Raw genomic sequence first — 19,045 nt, forward strand, 5'->3', positions numbered from 1 at the left:
GCGAGGCTCACCAGCCCCTCTACCCCCGAGAGAGAGGGAGAGAGAGGGAGAGAGGGAGGGCGAGTGCCCCTCTCGTATGTAGTACCTGTGGCACAGTGCCCCTGCCCACTGAGAAGATTCCTCACCAGTGCCTGGCATCTGCCCACCAGTTTGGTGCTCACCCTCTGGGGAAGGACAGATTCGTGGAGCAGGGGTGGAAAGCCCCGCCCGGCAGGTTTGGCCTAACGGGCGAGCACCCTTGCTCTCCGCCAGACGTCAGGCCTGTGGACCGTGAGGTGAAGCGGTCACTTCAGAGCTCTGGCCACTTCCAGCACCTGAACCCTCACCTGCTTCCGCCCTTTGCTCATCCCTTGCTGGCCCTGGAGTCTGCAGAGCCTGGCTCCCAGCTGCACCCCGGCTGTGGCAAAGGGGTGACTGGAGCCAGCGGCCCTTTCACGTCTAGACCCCCTGGGCTCCTTCTTCCTCCACTGAGGAGACCAGGGCTTCTTTGGTACTCAGGTGTCTCTTCCTCAGCCCTTAAACCCTGGCACCTAAAATGTCAGCCTTGTCCTTAACCTGGCTCAGCCTCTGGTCCAGGGGCTTGGAGAGTCCTCCCTTACCTCTCTCCAGCCCTGGTCTGAATGTGGACCTGAGTTTAGATCAGTCTCTCCCACTGGCCTGAGAGAAGACTAGAAGTTTCCAGCTTCCCCTCCAATTCCCTATTCCGGCCCCCATCCCATTTAGGGGAGTGGGCGAACACGGAGGTCCCCACCCCACGTGCATTATGCCACCCTCTTGGAAAGCTGCAGGAGCTGAGAGCAATTTTGCTCTGAGTGGGTTTTTTGCAGTCTTTGCATAAACAAGAGGACACCTGGGGGCTGGCCCTGCGTGTCCGTGGGGCCCCTCTGCCCTGCCCCCTGGGCCTCTCCATTCCTACTGCCACATTTCAGGAAAGCTGGGACCCCTGGGCTGAGGGAGGAGGGAGAATTATCTTGGCAGGGGCACATCGGAGACCGAATAAATACTTTCACTTCTCTTTTCCCCATCTGGGCGGAGCTCTGTTTGGTGAGTTGATCCAAGGGCCGACTTCCTGCTCAGGGTCGGCAGCCACCCTGGACACAGGCAGGGGACACTGAGGGACAAGCGGCCACCCTCCCAGGCCCAGGCAGGTCCAGGGTGGGAGGATGGCAGAGACGGCTGGAGACCCGAGCACCAGGTGAGTCTCCCTCTCCTCCTCTAGCTTCTGTCTCTGGCAGTATTGCTGCTTCAGTGTCCAGAGTCCAGCTGGCCTCTGATGTGTCGCGGTGGCTCAGGGCTGCACTGTGATAAAGTGAGAGTCTGGGAAGAGGAAGTGGGGCTTTAAAATCAAGCAGGGCGGCTCTTGGTGGGAGTCCGGCTCACCCCGCAGGACATGAGTTTCTTGTTCTGCAGTGACTTCTCAGGGCAGGGCCTCTGGTGGCAGCCGTCCTCGAGGCAGGGATTGGCTATTTCCCTGTGACCTCTGGATGCTCCCAGGCCTCCCCCGCCTTCCTGCACCGTTCACAGGTCACCTCGAAGCGGGGAGTTTGGGCCACAGAAGCTCCAGGGTAAACATCTGGCCTCTTTTTGAGCATGAGGTGCTGTGGTCAGGCACCTGCATGGGACAAGTGTCAGCTGTCAGCTCCGGGCTCTCCCAGGACTGGCCGGGTCTGGGCTCCTTCTCTGCTGATTCTGATCAAAGAAAGAAAAAAGAGAAAGGCCAGTGGCGGGAAAAGGCTCGCGCAGGCTGAGTGCTATTTTCGCTTCAGTTTGTTCCAGGGTAGGTCATACCTCTGACAAGAGAAACTACAGAAAGGGTCTTTTCCCCTGTAGTGGGCTCACAAATAACATGGCTTAATTATTTTTTTATACAAAAGGAATGCATTATACAATCTTGTTCATAAAATTTCAGACAACACAGAAGTATATAATGGGAATAAATTCCCTCCACTACTCACTCACCCTCAGCTTCCAGTTCCAGGTCTAGAAGTCTGGTCTCAGTCTTCTCTTTTTCTGTGCATTTATCTATACAACTTGTTATCATAAAACATGACTTGTGTTTTCATTTTGTAATAAATGAGATGATACTGTACATTGTTCTGCATTCCACCTTGCCACTTATTTTAAGAGCGGAAACCTTAGAGATCTTTTCACCTTAATATATGTACCTAAACTTTGTTTTTTGAAGCAGTTTCATGCTACTCCATGAGGTTGATATATGTACCATAATTTTTAAACCAGTCCCCTTTTGATGAACATTTAGGTTATTTCAATTGTTTACTTTTCTCAGGAAACTGTCATAACGATTATATACTTCATGTTGGAATTCTACACGATTGTATCACAACCCCAAAAAGTAGAATCATTGAGGCAAAGGGAATTGATATGTACTTGTTCATAAGCTTTGCCAAATGCCTTTGTAAGGGACTGAATATGAATGTTTTCTCCTACCAATAGCAAATTAGAAGGGCCATCTCCCTACGCCCAGCCAAACTTTGTAAAAGTGATAGATAAAGAGTGAAGGTTGTTTCACTTGTGTTTTCCTGATTAAACAGGAGATCGATCAGTTTTTCTTGTTTGTTGACTGTTAAATTCCCTCTCCTCTTGCAGGTTTACTTTTTTGCCAATATTATTTGGGTGTCTGTCCTTTCTTTCATGATATGGGAGACTTAGCTGGATATTCTGGAAAAGTATAAATACAGTTTCCTTGTCCTAACTCTGTGTGGTGACTTTTGTCTTATGAAAACTTAAATTAAAAAAAAAAACTTAAATTTTAAGGTATAAACCTATGATGGCATTGATTTTATAAAATATAAATTAAGTGGTGTGGACAGTTACTGATGAATGCCATGAGCACTCAGTGTTTAATGATGGTTCTTAGGTTCCTTTTGGGCTGCAGATTCAAGTCTACCTTTATAGGCAAAAAAATAAAAAAATAAAAAGTGGGGGGAGTTCCTTTTTGAATATTTCTGACAACTTTTTCCTTTTCAGCAAAATGATACTTACACTGGAGTAACTTCAGCCTTCGCATCCTTTATTGGCCGTACACTTTCCTCTCTCTGATGTTTATACTTTCTGTGTCTAGTGGTTGCCTTCAACTTTTCCTCCATGACAATGACTTGGTTTTTAGTAGGTTTATTTCTTGTAATTTCTAATTTAAAAAAATATTCTGTGTGTGTAACTGGGTGTGTGTGTGCTTGAAGCTGGGTCTGTAAATCCATCACGCCTCATCCCGATGTCGATTTTATTTGGGTTTTCCTGTGGTGTCAAGCAGTTGGGGGATGTTCTCCTGGTCTTCTGTGAGTCATTCTTCCAGGTTGATTCTGCCTGAATTTTGCATTCTGTGCTCCTTCATTTTTCACGTGCTGGCTGTGGCTTTGTAGGACGTCTCACTGATGTTTGTCCCAAGTCACCCAAACTTCCTGCTTGCTCGGATATAACCTGAGTGAATTGTTTTTTTTTTCACATTACCTGTCTTATGTGAGACTGAATCATTTCCCACCTAAGTTACTTGAAGTTTCTGTTTTGATTCTCACCTGTTTTTCTGAGGACACCATTGACTGATCACTGAGTGGCCACATAGGCAGGAGGTTGTTAGGGTTTGGATATGAGGTGTCCCCTCACAGCTCCTGTTAATGCAGGAATATTCAGAGATGAAATGATTAGACTGTGAGACCCTTAACCTAATCCATCCTGGATCAAATGGACTGACTGTGTGATAACTGTAGGCAGGTGGAGTGTGGCTGAAGGAGGTGGGTCACTGGGGCGTGTCCTAGGTGGGCTGGTCTTCCTGTGCCCGCCCCCCACTTCCTGACCCCACCAGGAGCTGAGCAGCTTTCCTCCACTAGGCCCTTCCTTAGGGTGTGCTGCCTTTCCTGGGACCCAGAGCAATGAAGTTGGCTGTCTATGGACTAAGATGTCTAAAACCATGTGCCCCAATAAACTTTTCCTCCACTAAGTTGTTCTTGTCAAGTATTTTGGTCACAGTGATGCAAAAGCTAACTAAAGCAGAAGCTGGTACTGAGAAGTAGGGTCGTTGTTGTGAGTAACCTGACCATGTGATTCAGAGACATTTGCTGCTAGTTTGTGGGAGTAATTTCATAAGTTTATAGACTGGAAAAACTTCAGAATGTTATAGGTGGAACTTGATGGTCAACTCTGGGGGGAGCTCAAATGGCCAGAATGCCCAGAGGAATGTAGACTATGCTCGGAAGTTTCAGAGGAAGGTGGAAACTCTGCTGGGGATTGACTAGAAGCCACTCATGATGTATTCTGGCAAGGAACCTTCCTACATTTTGCTCATGTCCTGAAACTTTGGGAAAGCCACATTTAAAGGTAATGGACTAATTAATCTGGCAGAGGAAATTTCAAGGCAACACAGTCAGTAGTATGAATATTGCTGGCAGTTTGGGGTCAGGTTTACTGTGAGAATGGGAGGCAGAAAGCAGAGCGAAAGGATATGAAAAACTTGCATTTTGATGAGAAAAGTGAAGCTGGGTCAAGGAAGTGGTGCTTGTTAAAGAGATGATAACCCCTAAAGAAATTCTAAGTACTTTGCAGAGACAAAGGGAAACATACCTTGGAGGTATCTCAGGAATTTTAGACCACCCCAATTTCAGGATCAAGGGTCTGGAAGGGGAAGTTCCTTCAAGATCATGGGGGCATCCTACTCATGCAGGGGGCCCTGGGAAGTTGTTTCACACTGTTGAACTGTACAGACACTCAGAGGTCACTGCAGCCATGACTCTGGAGGTCCAGGTATCATGTGAGCTGGCAGCAGATCTTGGTGTCATCCCCGTGGTGCTGGTTCCGCAGGAATGCAGAATGCTACAGTTAAGGGGTCATGGAGTCTTCTGCTGAGATTTCAGAGGAAGGTCTTGGGGGTCAGTCTCTGTGGAGTGCTGCTGGGGGCGACTCATGAAGCTGTGAAGGTGAAGCTGAAGCTGGAATGGAGACCCCAGGAATTAAGAGATGCCAATAACGTGTACTATCTGACAAGAAAAGCCCGGCTGCCGAGAGCCAGGCTAAAAGAGAGGCCACGTGGGCTGCCACTGGCAAGGCCAAAGGGGCAGGGCTGCCTAAGACGTTTTTTTTTTTTACTAGGAATTGAACCCAGGGGCACTTAACCACTGAGACACATTCCCAGCCCTTTTTTATATTTTATTTAGAGACAGTGTCTTGCAGAGTCGCTTAGGGCCTCAATAAGTTTCTGAGACTGGCTTTGAACTTGCAATCCTCCAGTTTTAGCCTCCAGATCCACTGGGATTGCAGGCATGCACCCCTGTGCCCAGCTTGCCCAAGTCTTTTGGAAATAGCACCTCAGAGCCAAGTGTCCTAGATGCCGTATGAGGAATTACAGGTGGAGTTAGAGGACCTGTTTGTCCATCTGGGTTTTGGTCTTGCTTTGGCCACATCTCTTCTTCCTATGCCTCTGTTCCTCGCTTTTAGAAGCGTGATGTTTACTCTGTGCCACTGTGTATTGGATATATGCAAGTTGCTTTTGACTTTTACAGGGGTTCACAACCAAGAATTTGCCTTGAGTCTTAGATGAGACTTTGGACATGGACTTCCGGGAAGACCTGGTACTCTTAGAGATTGATTACATGCATTTTGCATTATGATATGAACGTGAGCTTTGGGGGGTAAGGAGTGGAATGTTATGGTTTGGATATGAAGTGTCCCCCAAAAGCTAAATAATTAGATTGCGAGACCTTTAACCTAATTCATCTGTCCTAGTGTTGATGACTGGGTGGCAACTGTGGGCAGGTGGAACAGAGCTGAAGGAGGTGGGTCCCTGGGGGCATGTTCTGGGAGGGTAGTTTCTCCTGTGGTCCCTCCCTCCTCTCTCCCCTGCTTCCTGTTGCCACTATGAGCTGAGAAGCTTTCCTCTGCTGGGCTCTTCTGCCATGAGATACTGCCTCCCCTAGAGCCCAGAGCAACGGAGTCTCAATCTGTAGACGGAGACCTCTGAAACTGTGAACCCCCAACAAACTCTTCCTCCTCTACGTTGCTATTGTCAGGTATTTTGGTCACAGTGATGCCAAAACTGACTAAAACAGGTGTGTTTGGGTGTCCTCGCTTCCCTGCTTTGTCCTGTGTGGCCTCTCCTGTGCCAGCACCTCCTGTCACAGCGATGCCAGCTGCCCCGTGACTTTTAATGCTTGGTAGAATGAATCTTCTCTTCTTTCAAAGTGTGTCAGGTCTTTGCATTTCTGATTAACTTGCCAAAATCTTGTGGGGATTGCATTGATCTATGGGTTTATTTGAAAAGAATTGATATTTTTACAATATTGTGTCCTCAATCTCATGAATACGGTGTATGTGTATTATTCTTTAAAGATCGTATTAGTCAGCTTTTTGTCACTGTGACCTAAGAACTTAACAAGAACAACTTAGAGGGAAAAAGATTTATTTGACTCATGGTTTCAGAGGATTAAGTCCATGGTCAACCAGTTCCATTCCTTTGAGCCTGAGATGAGGTAGAACATCATGGCAGAAGGGTGTGGTTAAGGAAAACTGCTAAGCTCATTGCAGCCAGGGAGAGAGAGAGAAAGAGATAGAGATAGATAGATAGATAGATAGATAGATAGATAGAGAGAGAGAGAGAGGTGTGAAGGGGTTGGAAGGTGCCCTGGAAGGCACATCCCTAGTGATCTACTTCCTCCAACTAAGACCCACCTCCTAGTAGTCCATTCAGTTGTCAGTCAAATGGATGAATCCACTGATGAGGTCAGAGTCCTCATGATCAAATTATTGCCTAAAAGCCTGACCTCTGAACCTTGCTGCACTGGGGACCATGCTTTCTACCTGAGACTTTGAGGGATATTCCAGATCCAAACCATAACAAATACACATGCATGCATACACACACACACACACACACACACACACACACACACACGCAAGGGCCTGGGTTTGATCCCCCACACTGGGTAAAAACAAAAATACAAAATATCTGTTTTTACCCAGTGTGGGGGATCAAACCCAGGACTCCATATGTGTTAGGTGAATATTGAACCACCAGGCTACACCTCCAACTTCCCAAATTATTTTCTAATAAGATGTATATTTTTCTCTTTGGGGGTTTGTGCTTCTTCTAGATTTCTTCATAAATATTTGATATATGTGTGCTATTGTTAACTACAGATTTTAAATTAACTTGTTTTTCACTAAGATTTAAAAATACATTGAACTTATGCTGTCCTAATGATTGACATACAGATTTATAGCACGTTTATGAACTTACATAGTCTGTAATGATGAGTGTAGTCCTTACACTTATTATTTCTTTTTCTGATCTTGTCGCATTGGCTAGGACTTCCGGTGTCATGTGAAGTAGAAGTCATAATAGCAGCTCCATCCCACCACTGAGGGAGAGCTTTCATCACTGTGTTATTGTGGATGACGCCCACTGTTGGCTTCTTTTTAAATAAAAAGCATCGTTCAAATGAAAGAAATTATATAGTTGGCATCTGATATTTTTCAGTAGGAAGTATTGGTGGCCTTGTTTTCTGCAGTTTATCCTTGTTCTCACAGATTTTCTTCTCTTTTTTTTTTTTTTTTTAACATGGCACTCGGGGTCAAACCCAGGGCCTTGGGCATGCAAGGCAAATGCTCTGCCACCGAGTTACATCCAGCCCTGGAACTTTTTTAAATAACTTTTTTAAATAACTTTTTTTTAATTTTGGAATAATTTTATATTCACAGGAAAAGTACCCAGGCAACATAGAGCACTGCTATGTGTCTGCACCAGTTTCAATTGCCTGAAATTTCACCTTCTTGCATTTTTGTGGTGCTTTTGGCAAAATGAAGCAGCCGACGCTAGTACATGGCTGCTGACTGGACCCTGGCTTTCTCAGCTCCACCAGTCTTCCCACTAATATCCTCTTCCTCAGTCCAGGATTCCACACTGTGTTTCACCTTGTTGAAACACAGGTGAAACAAGGTTGCCTTGTTCTCTTCTGGGTGTGTCCCTAAGTCTTTCCTTGCCTTCTATGACTTTGACATTTGAAGGGTACTGATCAGGCCTTTTGTAGGATGTCTTTCATTTTGGGTTTGACTGTATGTTTTTCTCCCAGTCACCCTGGGGTTTGGGGTTTTATGAAAGAATACCCTGAAGGTGAAGTGCCCTTCTCTTTGGCTCTGTCGGGGGGATATCAGTGTGACTTGTCATGGGTTGTACTATCCACCTGAACTTGCCAGTAGAGTCATCCCAAAACCAGAGGCAAGGGAGTTGCCACAAAGGACTGCCCCAAGTTGTCCTGAGGTGGGGGCCAGCTGGGAATCCAATCGAAGAAGCCCTCAACACCACAGGTAGGGGAGCCTGCAGACATGGAGCTGTGTGGTCCCCGTACGGGCAGTAAGAGGTGTTCAACTCAGGTTTGCCCAAGAGGAGGAGGTTGGGTTGGGTATGGAGTTTACATGAAGGTTTAGGAATTTGTTTCAGGCTGGGACTTGTTCACAGTCTCTAGCAAAGAGGTAAACAAGTCCATCAGAGCCTGGGAATGTTCAATGCCCCAGGTTGGGTTCAAACTTAGAAAACTTTGCAACTGTCCTGGCCACGGAGCAGTGAAGGTACTCTGAGCTCTTGGTCAGGACAAGGAAAGACAGTGGGGGAAGGAGGGGCCCCTCACCAGTGCTGTTAACCTTAACCTTGAGGTGGTGTTTCCCAGGCATCTCTGCCATACAGTTAGTATTTCCCCCTGTTATGGTTTGGATGTGCGGTGTCCCCCAAAAGTTCATGTGTGAGACAATGCAAGAAGGTTTAGAGAAGAAATGATTGGGTTATGAGAGTCTTACCCCAACAGTGAATTAACCCCCTGGTGGGATTAACTGAGTAGTAACTGAGGGCAGGTAGGTTGTGGCTGGAGGAGGTGGGCATCAGGGATGTGCCTTGGGATATAAATTTGTATCTGGCAAGCAGACTCTGCTTCCTGATCATCAAGTGAGTCACCTCTCTCTGCCACACTCTTCTGCTGTGAGGTTCTGCCTCACCTTGAGCCCTGAGAAATGGAGCTGGCCTTCTATGAGCTGAGGCCTGAAACTGTGAACCCCTCAGTAAACTTCTCCTCCCCTACAATTTTTCTGGTTGGGTCTTTTAGTCATAGCAGCAAAAAAGCTGAATAAAATACCCTCTTATCTGTACTCTACTCATGGATTGCTTTACTGGTGTTGCTAGTTATCTTTGACTGTGTTCTAGCATTTCTTTGGAAAAATCATTTATAGATAAAATTTAGGCCTAGAGTTAAGGTACAATATTTGTAAAGAATTTGTGTTTGCTACATCCAGGTGGCTGGGCACACCAGCATGAAACTATTAAAATCAAGTTCACTGTGATTTACTGAGAAGCAATTCCAGGCCAGGCCTGTCCCTCTCTCTCTTTTTTTTTTTTTTTTTTTTGTAGTACTGGGGATCAAACTCAGGGCCTTGTGCTTGCAAGGCAAGCACTCTACCAGCTGAGCTATCTCTCCAGCCCTCTTTATTTTTACTGTGAGATGGAATGTGTGTCACCCCTGACTGTAATGGGGCTAGACTACATTAGACTCTCTTCCCTGTGTGGCCTTGGGACTTCATTTCATGTATATATATGTATGTATGTATATATATTCTAATTAGTTATGAAGACAGTAGAATGCATTTTGACACATCATACATAAGTGGAATATAACTTTCATTCCTCTGAATATACATGATGTAGAGTTACACAGGTCGTGTAATCATATATACACTGTAATGGTCACTTTGAATTGTCAACTTGATTGGATTAAGAGATGCCAATGATTAAGAGGCCTCTGGGTGTGTCTATGAGGGCATGTCTAGGAATGATTGGCATGTGGGATAGGGAACTGAGGTGGAGCCCCTCCCTAAGCGTGGGCAGCACTGTCCTATATGCTGGTGCTTGGATGGAATAAAAGTTGGAAGAACAAGGAAGCAGATACAGATGCAAGCTCCTCTTCTTGAATGGGTTCTTGATTGCTGCTTTGATGGTCTGAGGATATTGGACTCTCGCTTCTTCACTCTGCCAGTGATTCTCCAGGGAGTTTCCAGAAGCCTTGTTCTTGGACTAGGGTAGCACTGTTGATCCCTCTTGTTCTGGAGCTTCCACCTCTTGGACTGCACAGCTACTGATTCTTCCAGCTTTCTAGCAGGCAGACGGCCATTGTAGACTATCCAGCTTCTGGTCATGTAAGCCAATCTAATAATTCCCCTTTTTATAGTCATACTTCCTGTTGATTCTTCTAGAGAACCCTGAGTAATACATGCACATAGCATAATAATGACTGGACTTCATTTCTGACCCCTCGCCTTCAGGCTATCAAACCTAAGATCTGATTCTCTGGAAGCCACCAACACCCTCCCTTCAAAAGTGGCTTCTGCACTTGGGCATCTCCTGGGTTTCTTCAGTTCTTATAATTTTGCCTGGTAAATCCTTGCTGTATCTTCGTTTCTTCAGGGATTTAATAACATTTACATTTGTAATGCTTTTTAAAGTTTTTTTCAGCATGGGTGGGGGGCTTGGGTTGGGTTAGTTCTGTCCCTCAACAGATTCAGGGTCACGGATTGATTGACTTATTTTTCAAAGTTTATGGTTTAAGGTTTGGTGGCAGCTTAAGAAGGTTTTCTCTGACTGCTTCTAAGATTTTTCTCTTTCAGATTTATTGTGATGTGTCCAATTTTTTTTTCTTATTTTTTCCAGTTGGAGTTTTCAGTTTAAGTTCATAAATTGATTTCTTTCTTCTGTTCTGAAAAGTACTGTCATCTCTTTAAATGTTTCTTCTTCCCTTCTCTCTATTTCCTCCTTTCTTTTTCTAGACCTGGAAGTGCAAGCTATGTTAGACATTTACACTGTGTCTCACATGTCTTTTATACTCCTTTCTAATTTCTTTTCCATTCTTAAACTTTCCATACTTTAGTTGGGTATTTTCTATTGATCTATCTTGCAATTGCTACTTCACTAATGTTGGTTTTATTCTGTTGAATCTTCTGTTAAAGCCTTCTATTAAGTTTAGTTTAAGAAATTGTGCTTTTCTGGTCTGCAATGTCCATTTGATTTTATTTCTGTAGAGTTCAACTTTCTGTTGGAATTTTCTAACCATATATTTTCTCCATCTTTTCATCCATTTTCTTAAGCACTTTTATCACTGTGTGTGAAAACTCCCATCTCCAGATCATCTGTGTCTATGATTCTATTAATTTTCTCTTTGATCTTATAGACTTATGTTTTGACATTCCTATTAATTTTTTATTGAATGTCAGAAGACATTATGTATAAAAGACATGAAGTCTCTAGATATTATCCTCCACGTAAGAATGATTCCTCCTTTTCTATGCTAGGCAGATAAAGTAATGGTCTGATTACTTTAAGCAAATCAGGGCATGAAATGAGTCAAGATTGGTTTGCATTTTTAAAATAAAATTTAGCATATCTTTAGTTTTCTCTGCTCCTAGGTAAGAATCTTCAGGAATTTCAGTGGAGACTGAGCAGTGAGGTCTTCTCTGCTCTTTAGTCTCTTGCTTCAAGCAGCTTTAGAACTGAGAAAAGTTCTCCACAGGAAACCAAGTTGTTAGGTTTCTTGAAGACTCTATGACTGTGCCCTCCAGCCCCATAAGACTCTCAAACATAGTGTTAGTTTCTACTTTTGGCTGCAGCCCCCTGGCTGTGACAAGCCCAGACTCTAGCCTCCAGCTGTGTCTGGAATCAACAAGTACCCGCAGAGGACAAAGGACCTGCAGAGTTCACGGTTAGATCCAGGTCCCTCCAGGGCTCTGGATGCCCTCTCCATGTCCTCTGTCCCTCACCATCATGGTCTTGCCTTTTTAGCATGGTGGGCCGGCAGGTAATTCTGCTTCGCTTTTTAGGGACATTTGATACAGTTGTCTAGCCTCTTTCCTTGGTTAACTTCTCCGCATACCTGGAGGGGCACCTAGTCGTGTGTGTAGCGCTTCTCCGGTCTCCCCTGCTGCATGATCGCCAGGCTCTGCTTTCCCTGCCTGGGTGCACTCCTCAGTCTTGCCTCGCCCAGGTGGGTACTCAGCTCTCTTCCCACAATGAACAGATGTCCCAGGCAGAGAACAGCTGCTCCTCAGCTGCCTCTGAGAAGTTCTGCCTCTGGAATCTCAGTCTCTCTAGTCTGGGTTGCTTCTCTAGCTCTCTAACGACTTTAAAAACCAGTGGGAATAAAATACTTTTAAATTTAGTTTTCTAGTTGTTCTAGATTGTGCTTTTGACCTGCCTCAGATCATTCAAACCCCTGATGAATTTCCACCAAGATTATCTTGAACGGGTGGTAAGAAAGGATGATTCTACATTCTGCTTTTGCTCTCCCATCTTTACCCCAAATTACATGCAAAATATCTGTGTTACAAACTCAAGTTTGTCAGTACTTCCCCCCTTGTGCCTTGTTTAAGAATGCCTTCCAAGAACTGCTGGTGTAGCTCACGGTACGGCACTTGCCTAGCATGCGCGAAGCCCTGGCTTCAAGCCCCAGAGTGCCAAAAGCACTACTACCACCACCAACCACAGCAAGGAATACAAGAAACCCCCGCCCCAAGAGCACGTCCCCCAGTGACCCTCCTCCTCCAAGGAGGTCTTGTCTCTGGTGGTGCATCCAGCTATGGACTAATCCGCTGATGAGCTCAGGGCCCTTGTGACCCGATCATTGCCTAAAGCCACTGAACCTTGCTCCACTGGGGACCACACTTTCAACCCTTGAGTTCCTGTGGGGCATTAAATTTGTAAATTTGAAACACACAGTACATTATTATTCACCGTAATTCCCATACTGTGCAAAAGCTCACCAGAACTTACTTCTCTCGACTCAAACCTAGTACCTTTTGACCAGCACGTCCCCCTTCCCCACCCACCTGCCAACCCTCAGCACCTGTGTGCAGGAGATGGAAAGTCATCCTGCTTTGCTTCTCCGAGTCTCCCTTCTTTAGTTTCCACATAGGTATGAGTGAGATCACACAGTATTTGTCTTTCTGTACCTGGCTTGTTTCACTTAAAATAATGTCCTCTTGATTCATCTATGCTGTTGCAAATAACACGATTTCTTTCTTTAAAAAAGCTAAGTAGCATACCATTGTGTGTATATCCACTACATTTTCTTTCTATTTGTGTAGAGTGGGGATAATTGGAATTGAACCCAGGGGTGCTCTAACATTGAGACAACATCTTCAGCCATTTTTATTCCCCTTTTTTTTTGAGACGGATCTCTTTAAGTTGCCCAGGCTGTCCTCAAACTCGCGATCCTCCTGCCTCAGCTTCCTGAGTCACTGGGATTATAGGAGTGTGCCACCATGCCCAGGGTTTGCTGCATTTTCTTTATCTATTCATTCGTTGTGGATACTTAGCGTTGTTTTCATATCTTAACTATTGTGAATAATGCTGCAGTCTACATGGAAATATAGGTATCTCTTTACAATGATCTCAATTTCTTTGAGTATACACACACACACACACACATATAAATATATACACATATATCCAGTAGCAGGCTGGATGGATCATGGGGTAGTTCTATTTTTAATTTATTGAGGTCCCTGCCACTATTTTCCATAATTCTTATGCTAATTTTCATTTTATTTTGATACAGGGTGTCACTAAGTTGCTTAGGGCCTCTCTAAATTGCTGAGGCTGGCTTTGAACTTGCAAACCTCTTGTCTCAGCCTCCCAAGTCACTGGGATCACAGGTGTGTGCCACCACGCCCTTTTCCCCACTTGCTTAACGACACTTGTTATCATTCATCTTTGTGGTCATTCACAGGGAACAACAGTAAAGGCAGTTGTGTTTAATCTGCCAGACTTGTCCAAAAGCATGCATAGGTTTTCAGATGTGACCTTTCTCAGAATTCCTGAGCTAATACCTACTTGGTCATGACCACTACTTCTATATCCATTCCTGGGTTGGATTTACGGTTACTTTTTTATGGGATTTAACCGACATATTTATTAGGAGCTTGGACTTAAATTTTTTACTTCAAATGTTGTATTTGTCTGGTTTTGATAGCAGAACAAAAGTCACCTCATGAAATGATTTGGGACCATCTGAAAAATTCTAAAAAGTCCTAGAATGATTTATTCAATCCAGACATGCTCTTTGCTGGGGTTCTGGCGATTGTCCCTAAAACTGTGGGAAACTGTGTGATGTGCGGAGAGGTCAGGGTCAGGTAGGTCTGGAAGTATTTTACACATTTTCTCTATTATGTTTAATTATATTTACTTCCTATGTTGATTCTTTTTTAAAAAAATATTTTTTAGTTGTAGATGAACACAATGCATTTATTTTATTCATTTATTTCCATGTGGTGCTGAGGATGGAATCCAGTGCCTCAGGGGTGCTAGGCAAGCGCTCCACCACTGAGCCACAACCCCAGCCCCCCGTGTTGACTTTTGAGACAGTTCTGTTGGTTTACATTTTCCTCAAAGGTAACATTTTTCCTGGATGGTCACACTTCTTGGTAGAAAGTTGTGCAAGAATTTCTTTCATAAAGTTGTAATCTTGTGCTTCTCTGGAGACATACCCTCTTCCTTGTTCCTGCCCTGGTTTACCTTTTCTTTTGTTCTCTTGACCAGTCTTTCCATTTGGTTGGTCTTTTCAGTGAACCACATTTTGGTTTTATAGTTCTACTACTCTTTTTTTTGTTCGAGATTTAATTAAATTCTGCTTTTCTTTATTATATTTCTCTACTTATTTTTTTTTCCTAATTCCTTACTTCAAACTTGTTGGGGGATGACTTTGTTTTTGTCTCCTGATACCTTGTTGAAAACTTAATTTTCTTGTCTGTGTTCCTTGTTTTCCAATTGTAATGGTTAATTTGAATTGTCGACTTGATTGGATTAAGAAATGCTGATGAGGAAGAGGCTTCTGGGTGTGTCTATAAGGACATGTCCAGGAATGATTGGAATGTGGGATAGTGAACTGAAGTGGACACCCTCTCTAAACATGGGCAGCACCGCCCAACAGGTGGCTTGGATGGAATAAAAGTTGGAAGAACAAGGAAGCAGATGCAGATGCAAGCTCAACTCTTCTTGACCGGGTTCTTGATGGCTGCTTCCATTGTCTGAGGATATCAGACTCTTGCTTCTTCACTCTCCACCTTGGTCTTGGACTAGGGTAGCACTTTTGACCCTTCTTGTTCTTGGTCTCTCATCCTTGGATTGTGCAGCTGCTGGTTCTTCCAGCTCTCCAGCCGGCAGACGGCCATTGTGGACTATCTAGCTTCTGGTCATGGAAGCCAATCTAATAAATCCCCTTTTATAATCATACTTCCTGTTGATTCTGTTCCTCTAGAGAAGGCTGACTGATACACCAATGTACACCTTTTAGGCTGTGAATGTTCATCTCTCTGTGCCACTTTGGAAATGTCTGGGTTTTTATATGTGGTGTCTTCATTGGTTTCTGGACCATTTGCTATTTCTAATTTGATTTGCTCTCTAGCCTAAGAAACCTTCACTGTCTCCCGGAGGCCTTCTTTTGACTTTCATCATTCTTCACACTTGGGTAGAAGATGTGTTCCTTAGGCTTCCCACTTTTGAAGGTCTCCTCCTGTTTCTCTGGTGGCGGGCGCATGGCCATTGTTGAGGCTCCGCCGTGTCTGGAAGGCAGTAGTGTAATGATTGACAGTGTGGCAGCGAATGCCAGTGAGGAGGCAGAGGAGGTGTGGGGAGGCCAGGTAGGAGGATTGGGAAGAGGGCATCTGAATTCCAGTTCTGCCACCACACAGAGGTGACACTGGGCCAGCCTTGTGTGGTACCTGTAAAGTGACAGCATTTGTATCCATTGCCCCTAGGGGTGTAGCTCAGTGGCAGAGCACATGGTTAGCATGTGCAAGGCCCTGGGGTCAGTTCCCAGCAATAAAAAAGAGTGGGACCCATGTCATTAAGGGAATAGGGGGAAGGCATGAGTTAAACCAGGTATCAAGACTGAGAAGAGCGAGCGACGCAGAGTGAGCTGTCTGTGGAACCCCAGGGTATGCCACCCTGAAATACATTGTTTTGTCATATTTCAAGTTAGTTATTCGGAGAGACTGCAGAGCTCTGCAGACACAGGCGCTCCTCCCAAACTCTGTTCTTTTACATAATGAAATTGGGACCCGTCTGCCCCAATATACAGCAGATGCAGTTCTAGGCCTGTCCATCTGATGCCCTTTCTACCAAAAAGACCTTTTCCCAGGAAGGAGAGATCAGGGATCCGACACCTGGCCCAGCAGAGATGAGTGCAGGTGGCTATGACCTGGAAAAATTCGTTTGCAAAACAAGACCCTGTGAAACTTCCCCACCCCCAACCCTCCATAGATTATCCCCCCTTCCCAGAGACCTGAGCACCTGTCCCTCTGAGCAGCATTTTGTAAGGTCAACCGTCTTGACCTTCTTTGACTCTCATTCCAAATGCATGTGGCTCTGTGTTTAATATGCAATAAATTTGCTATTGTTAAATCCTATTAGTCTGTCTCTTGTCAGTTGATTCAAAGGCTTAATTATTGAACTTTCGGAGGAAGTAGGGGAAGTTCCTTTTGCCCCTACAACTGAAAAATGTCAGATATTTTAAAATGTGCTGCGACAAATCGTAACCTCTGCACACACATCTGCTTCATCCAGAATGCTCACAATTTTTTTCAAATCTTCCATTCGATTTGATTTTCGCTCACTAGGTTTGTCAATTTCTAACGGCACTGTGTTACCATCTTACACTACAATTGTGAGTTCTAACTTTTCCTGCACCTGTTAGACTTTCCTCTCAATACTTTAAAGCAGTTTCTTACAGCTCATGATTCCTGCTGCCTAATCTGGAAGAGGGCACCTTACCGCAGCCCTGAGTGGGCTCCGCGCTATTTCAGTCTAAATCCCACCTGTTCCTGGGTGAGCTTTGCTACGGAACCCCTTTCTCTTCGCATTTGCCTGTCTTTTCTAATCCCTTTATTTTTAATCTTGAGTTGTTTTATTTTTACGTGCCTTTTATAAATAGAGAAGAGCTGAATTGTGTATCCTAGCCAACTCAAGTAGCTCTACATTTTATAAATCAATTTGTTCCACCAACATTTATTTTGATCACTGTAGTCTCTGCGTTTATCCTTGCTCTCATCTTTCCTTTGATTTTTACAAGAATTTCTGTTCTCTCTCATACTATTTCTTGCCTGTCTTTGGATTGGTTGCATTTCCTGTGATCTACATTTTTCCCCCAGTATATCTTTTTTTTTTTTTAAATCCCTTTGTTGATGGACAAAGGTGTTTCCTTTCTATGTTGTCACTATTGTGAGTAATATTGTAATGAGCATGGAGTCCGGAACCTCTCTAACATACAACTTTAATTTCCTTCGCGTGTATATCCAGATATGGGTTGGTTGCTGGATCCTATGATAGTTATATTTTAAACTTTTGCGGGAAACTCCACTCATGCTTTCCATGATGGCTGCATGAATTTACATTCCCACCAGCAGTGAACAAGGGCCCCCTCTTCTCCAAATCCTGCCAACACTACTTATCTCTTGTCTTTTTTTTTGCCAGGGGTAGGGTGGGGATACTGGGGATTGAATTCAGGGGCACTCAACCACTAAGCCACATTCCCAGCCTATTTTGTATTTTATTTAGAGACAGGGTCTCACTGAGTTGCTTAGCATCTCATCGTTGCTGAGGCTGGCTTTGACCTTGTGATCCTCCTGCCTCAGCCTCCGGAGCCACTGGAGTTACAGGTGTGTGCCACTGTGTCCAGTATCTCTTATCTTTGTGTGTGTGTGTGTGTGTGTGTGTGTGTGTGTGTGTAATTTATTAAAATTTTTTCCCTATAAGTAGAAAAGTTTTACATATTCCATGAGAACTTGACAAGAATGTATTTTCTTTATCATAGTTATTTCTTACCCTCAAGATGTACATTTTAATGGTCATGAGTCAGAATTTTCATTTATTTTCCAATAAATGTCTACTGAGAAGAAATGACCTAAACTCATTTTAGTGCTAGGTTCACATTCTATTATAATGCTGTATCTTTTGCATATCCTGCAATGGAGTCACTAAATTGATGGCTTATCTCCTGTCAAACTTGCTATTTGCATTTATTTAATAACATCTTATGACATCAAAGGTATGTGTTAAATCTTCTGTGATAGATTTGAATTAATTTTAAAATTTTAGAATTTAAATTAAATTTAAAATTTTTAAAATTTTTTTCTAGCATTTTGACTCAGTTTTTGAAATGATACAGCAACTTTTTGTATGTTTTTTGTATGACAGCAAATGGGGAGTACATATTTGGGTGAATTTTTTTGGGGAGCCATTTAATCATCCCAATCCTTTCTTTTATTTCATAGAGCATGTCTCACGATTTTTTAAATTTTTTATTTGTTCTAATTAGTTATGCATGACAGTAGAATGCACTGCAACACATCATATATAAATGGCGTATACTTTCTCATTCTTTTGGTTGTACAAGATGTAGAACCCCACTAGTCATATAATCATATATGAACACAGGGTAATTATGTTTGATTCATTCTATTTTTCCTACCGCCATACCCCCTCCCTCCCTTCACTCTCCTCTACCTAATTTAAAGTAACTCTATTCTTCCCTAGCCACCCACCCCACTTATTGTGAATTAGCATCCGCGTGTCAGAGAAAACATTTGGCCTTTGTTATTTTGGGACTGACTTATTTCACTTAGGATGATATTCTCTAGTCCCATCCATTTACTGGCAAATGCCATAATTTCTTCTTTAAGGCTGAGTAATATTCCGTTATATATCTGTATATGTGTAAGTACATCACATTTTTTGACACTAGCCATCAGTGGTACTGCACTGTGGTTTGATTCGATGCTTACTTATGGGGAGCATTTTTCATATAGCTGTTGACCATTTGTATGTCTTCTTTGGGAAAATGCCTCTTGGGGTTCTTTGCATATCTTAAAGTGTGATCATTTGTTTTATTGCTATCACATTGTATGAGGTCCTCATTGACTTTGGATATGAACCCTTTATCAGAACACAGGGTTTGCAATATTTTCTCCCATTCTGTAGGTTGCCTTTTCATCTTTATTGTTTCCTTTGCTTTAT

The 19,045-nt window shown here is 43.7% G+C and overlaps 1 protein-coding gene across 16 annotated transcripts in view; it reads left to right on the forward strand.

Annotated features, from left to right (window-relative positions):
- The first annotated feature begins 1,053 nt into the window (after positions 1 to 1,053).
- Sp100 (SP100 nuclear antigen) overlaps positions 1,054 to 19,045 on the forward strand; it is a 91,150-nt gene continuing 73,158 nt past the window's right edge. For 14 of the 16 annotated variants that reach the window (XR_007107749.1, XM_047545398.1, XM_047545399.1 and 11 more), the window contains exon 1: positions 1,054 to 1,195. Coding sequence is in view for 13 of the 16 variants with exons in the window: in XM_047545398.1 (XP_047401354.1) it covers positions 1,164 to 1,195 (32 nt within the window). In the remaining 3 variants the exon portion in view is untranslated. Of the gene's footprint in view, positions 1,196 to 1,669; positions 1,778 to 19,045 lie in introns of those variants that run through there. The other 2 variants (XM_047545400.1, XM_047545402.1) reach the window with 2 other exon arrangements.

Source organism: Sciurus carolinensis, chromosome 3, assembly GCF_902686445.1.
Source record: "Sciurus carolinensis chromosome 3, mSciCar1.2, whole genome shotgun sequence".
Classification (NCBI taxonomy): domain Eukaryota; kingdom Metazoa; phylum Chordata; class Mammalia; order Rodentia; family Sciuridae; genus Sciurus; species Sciurus carolinensis.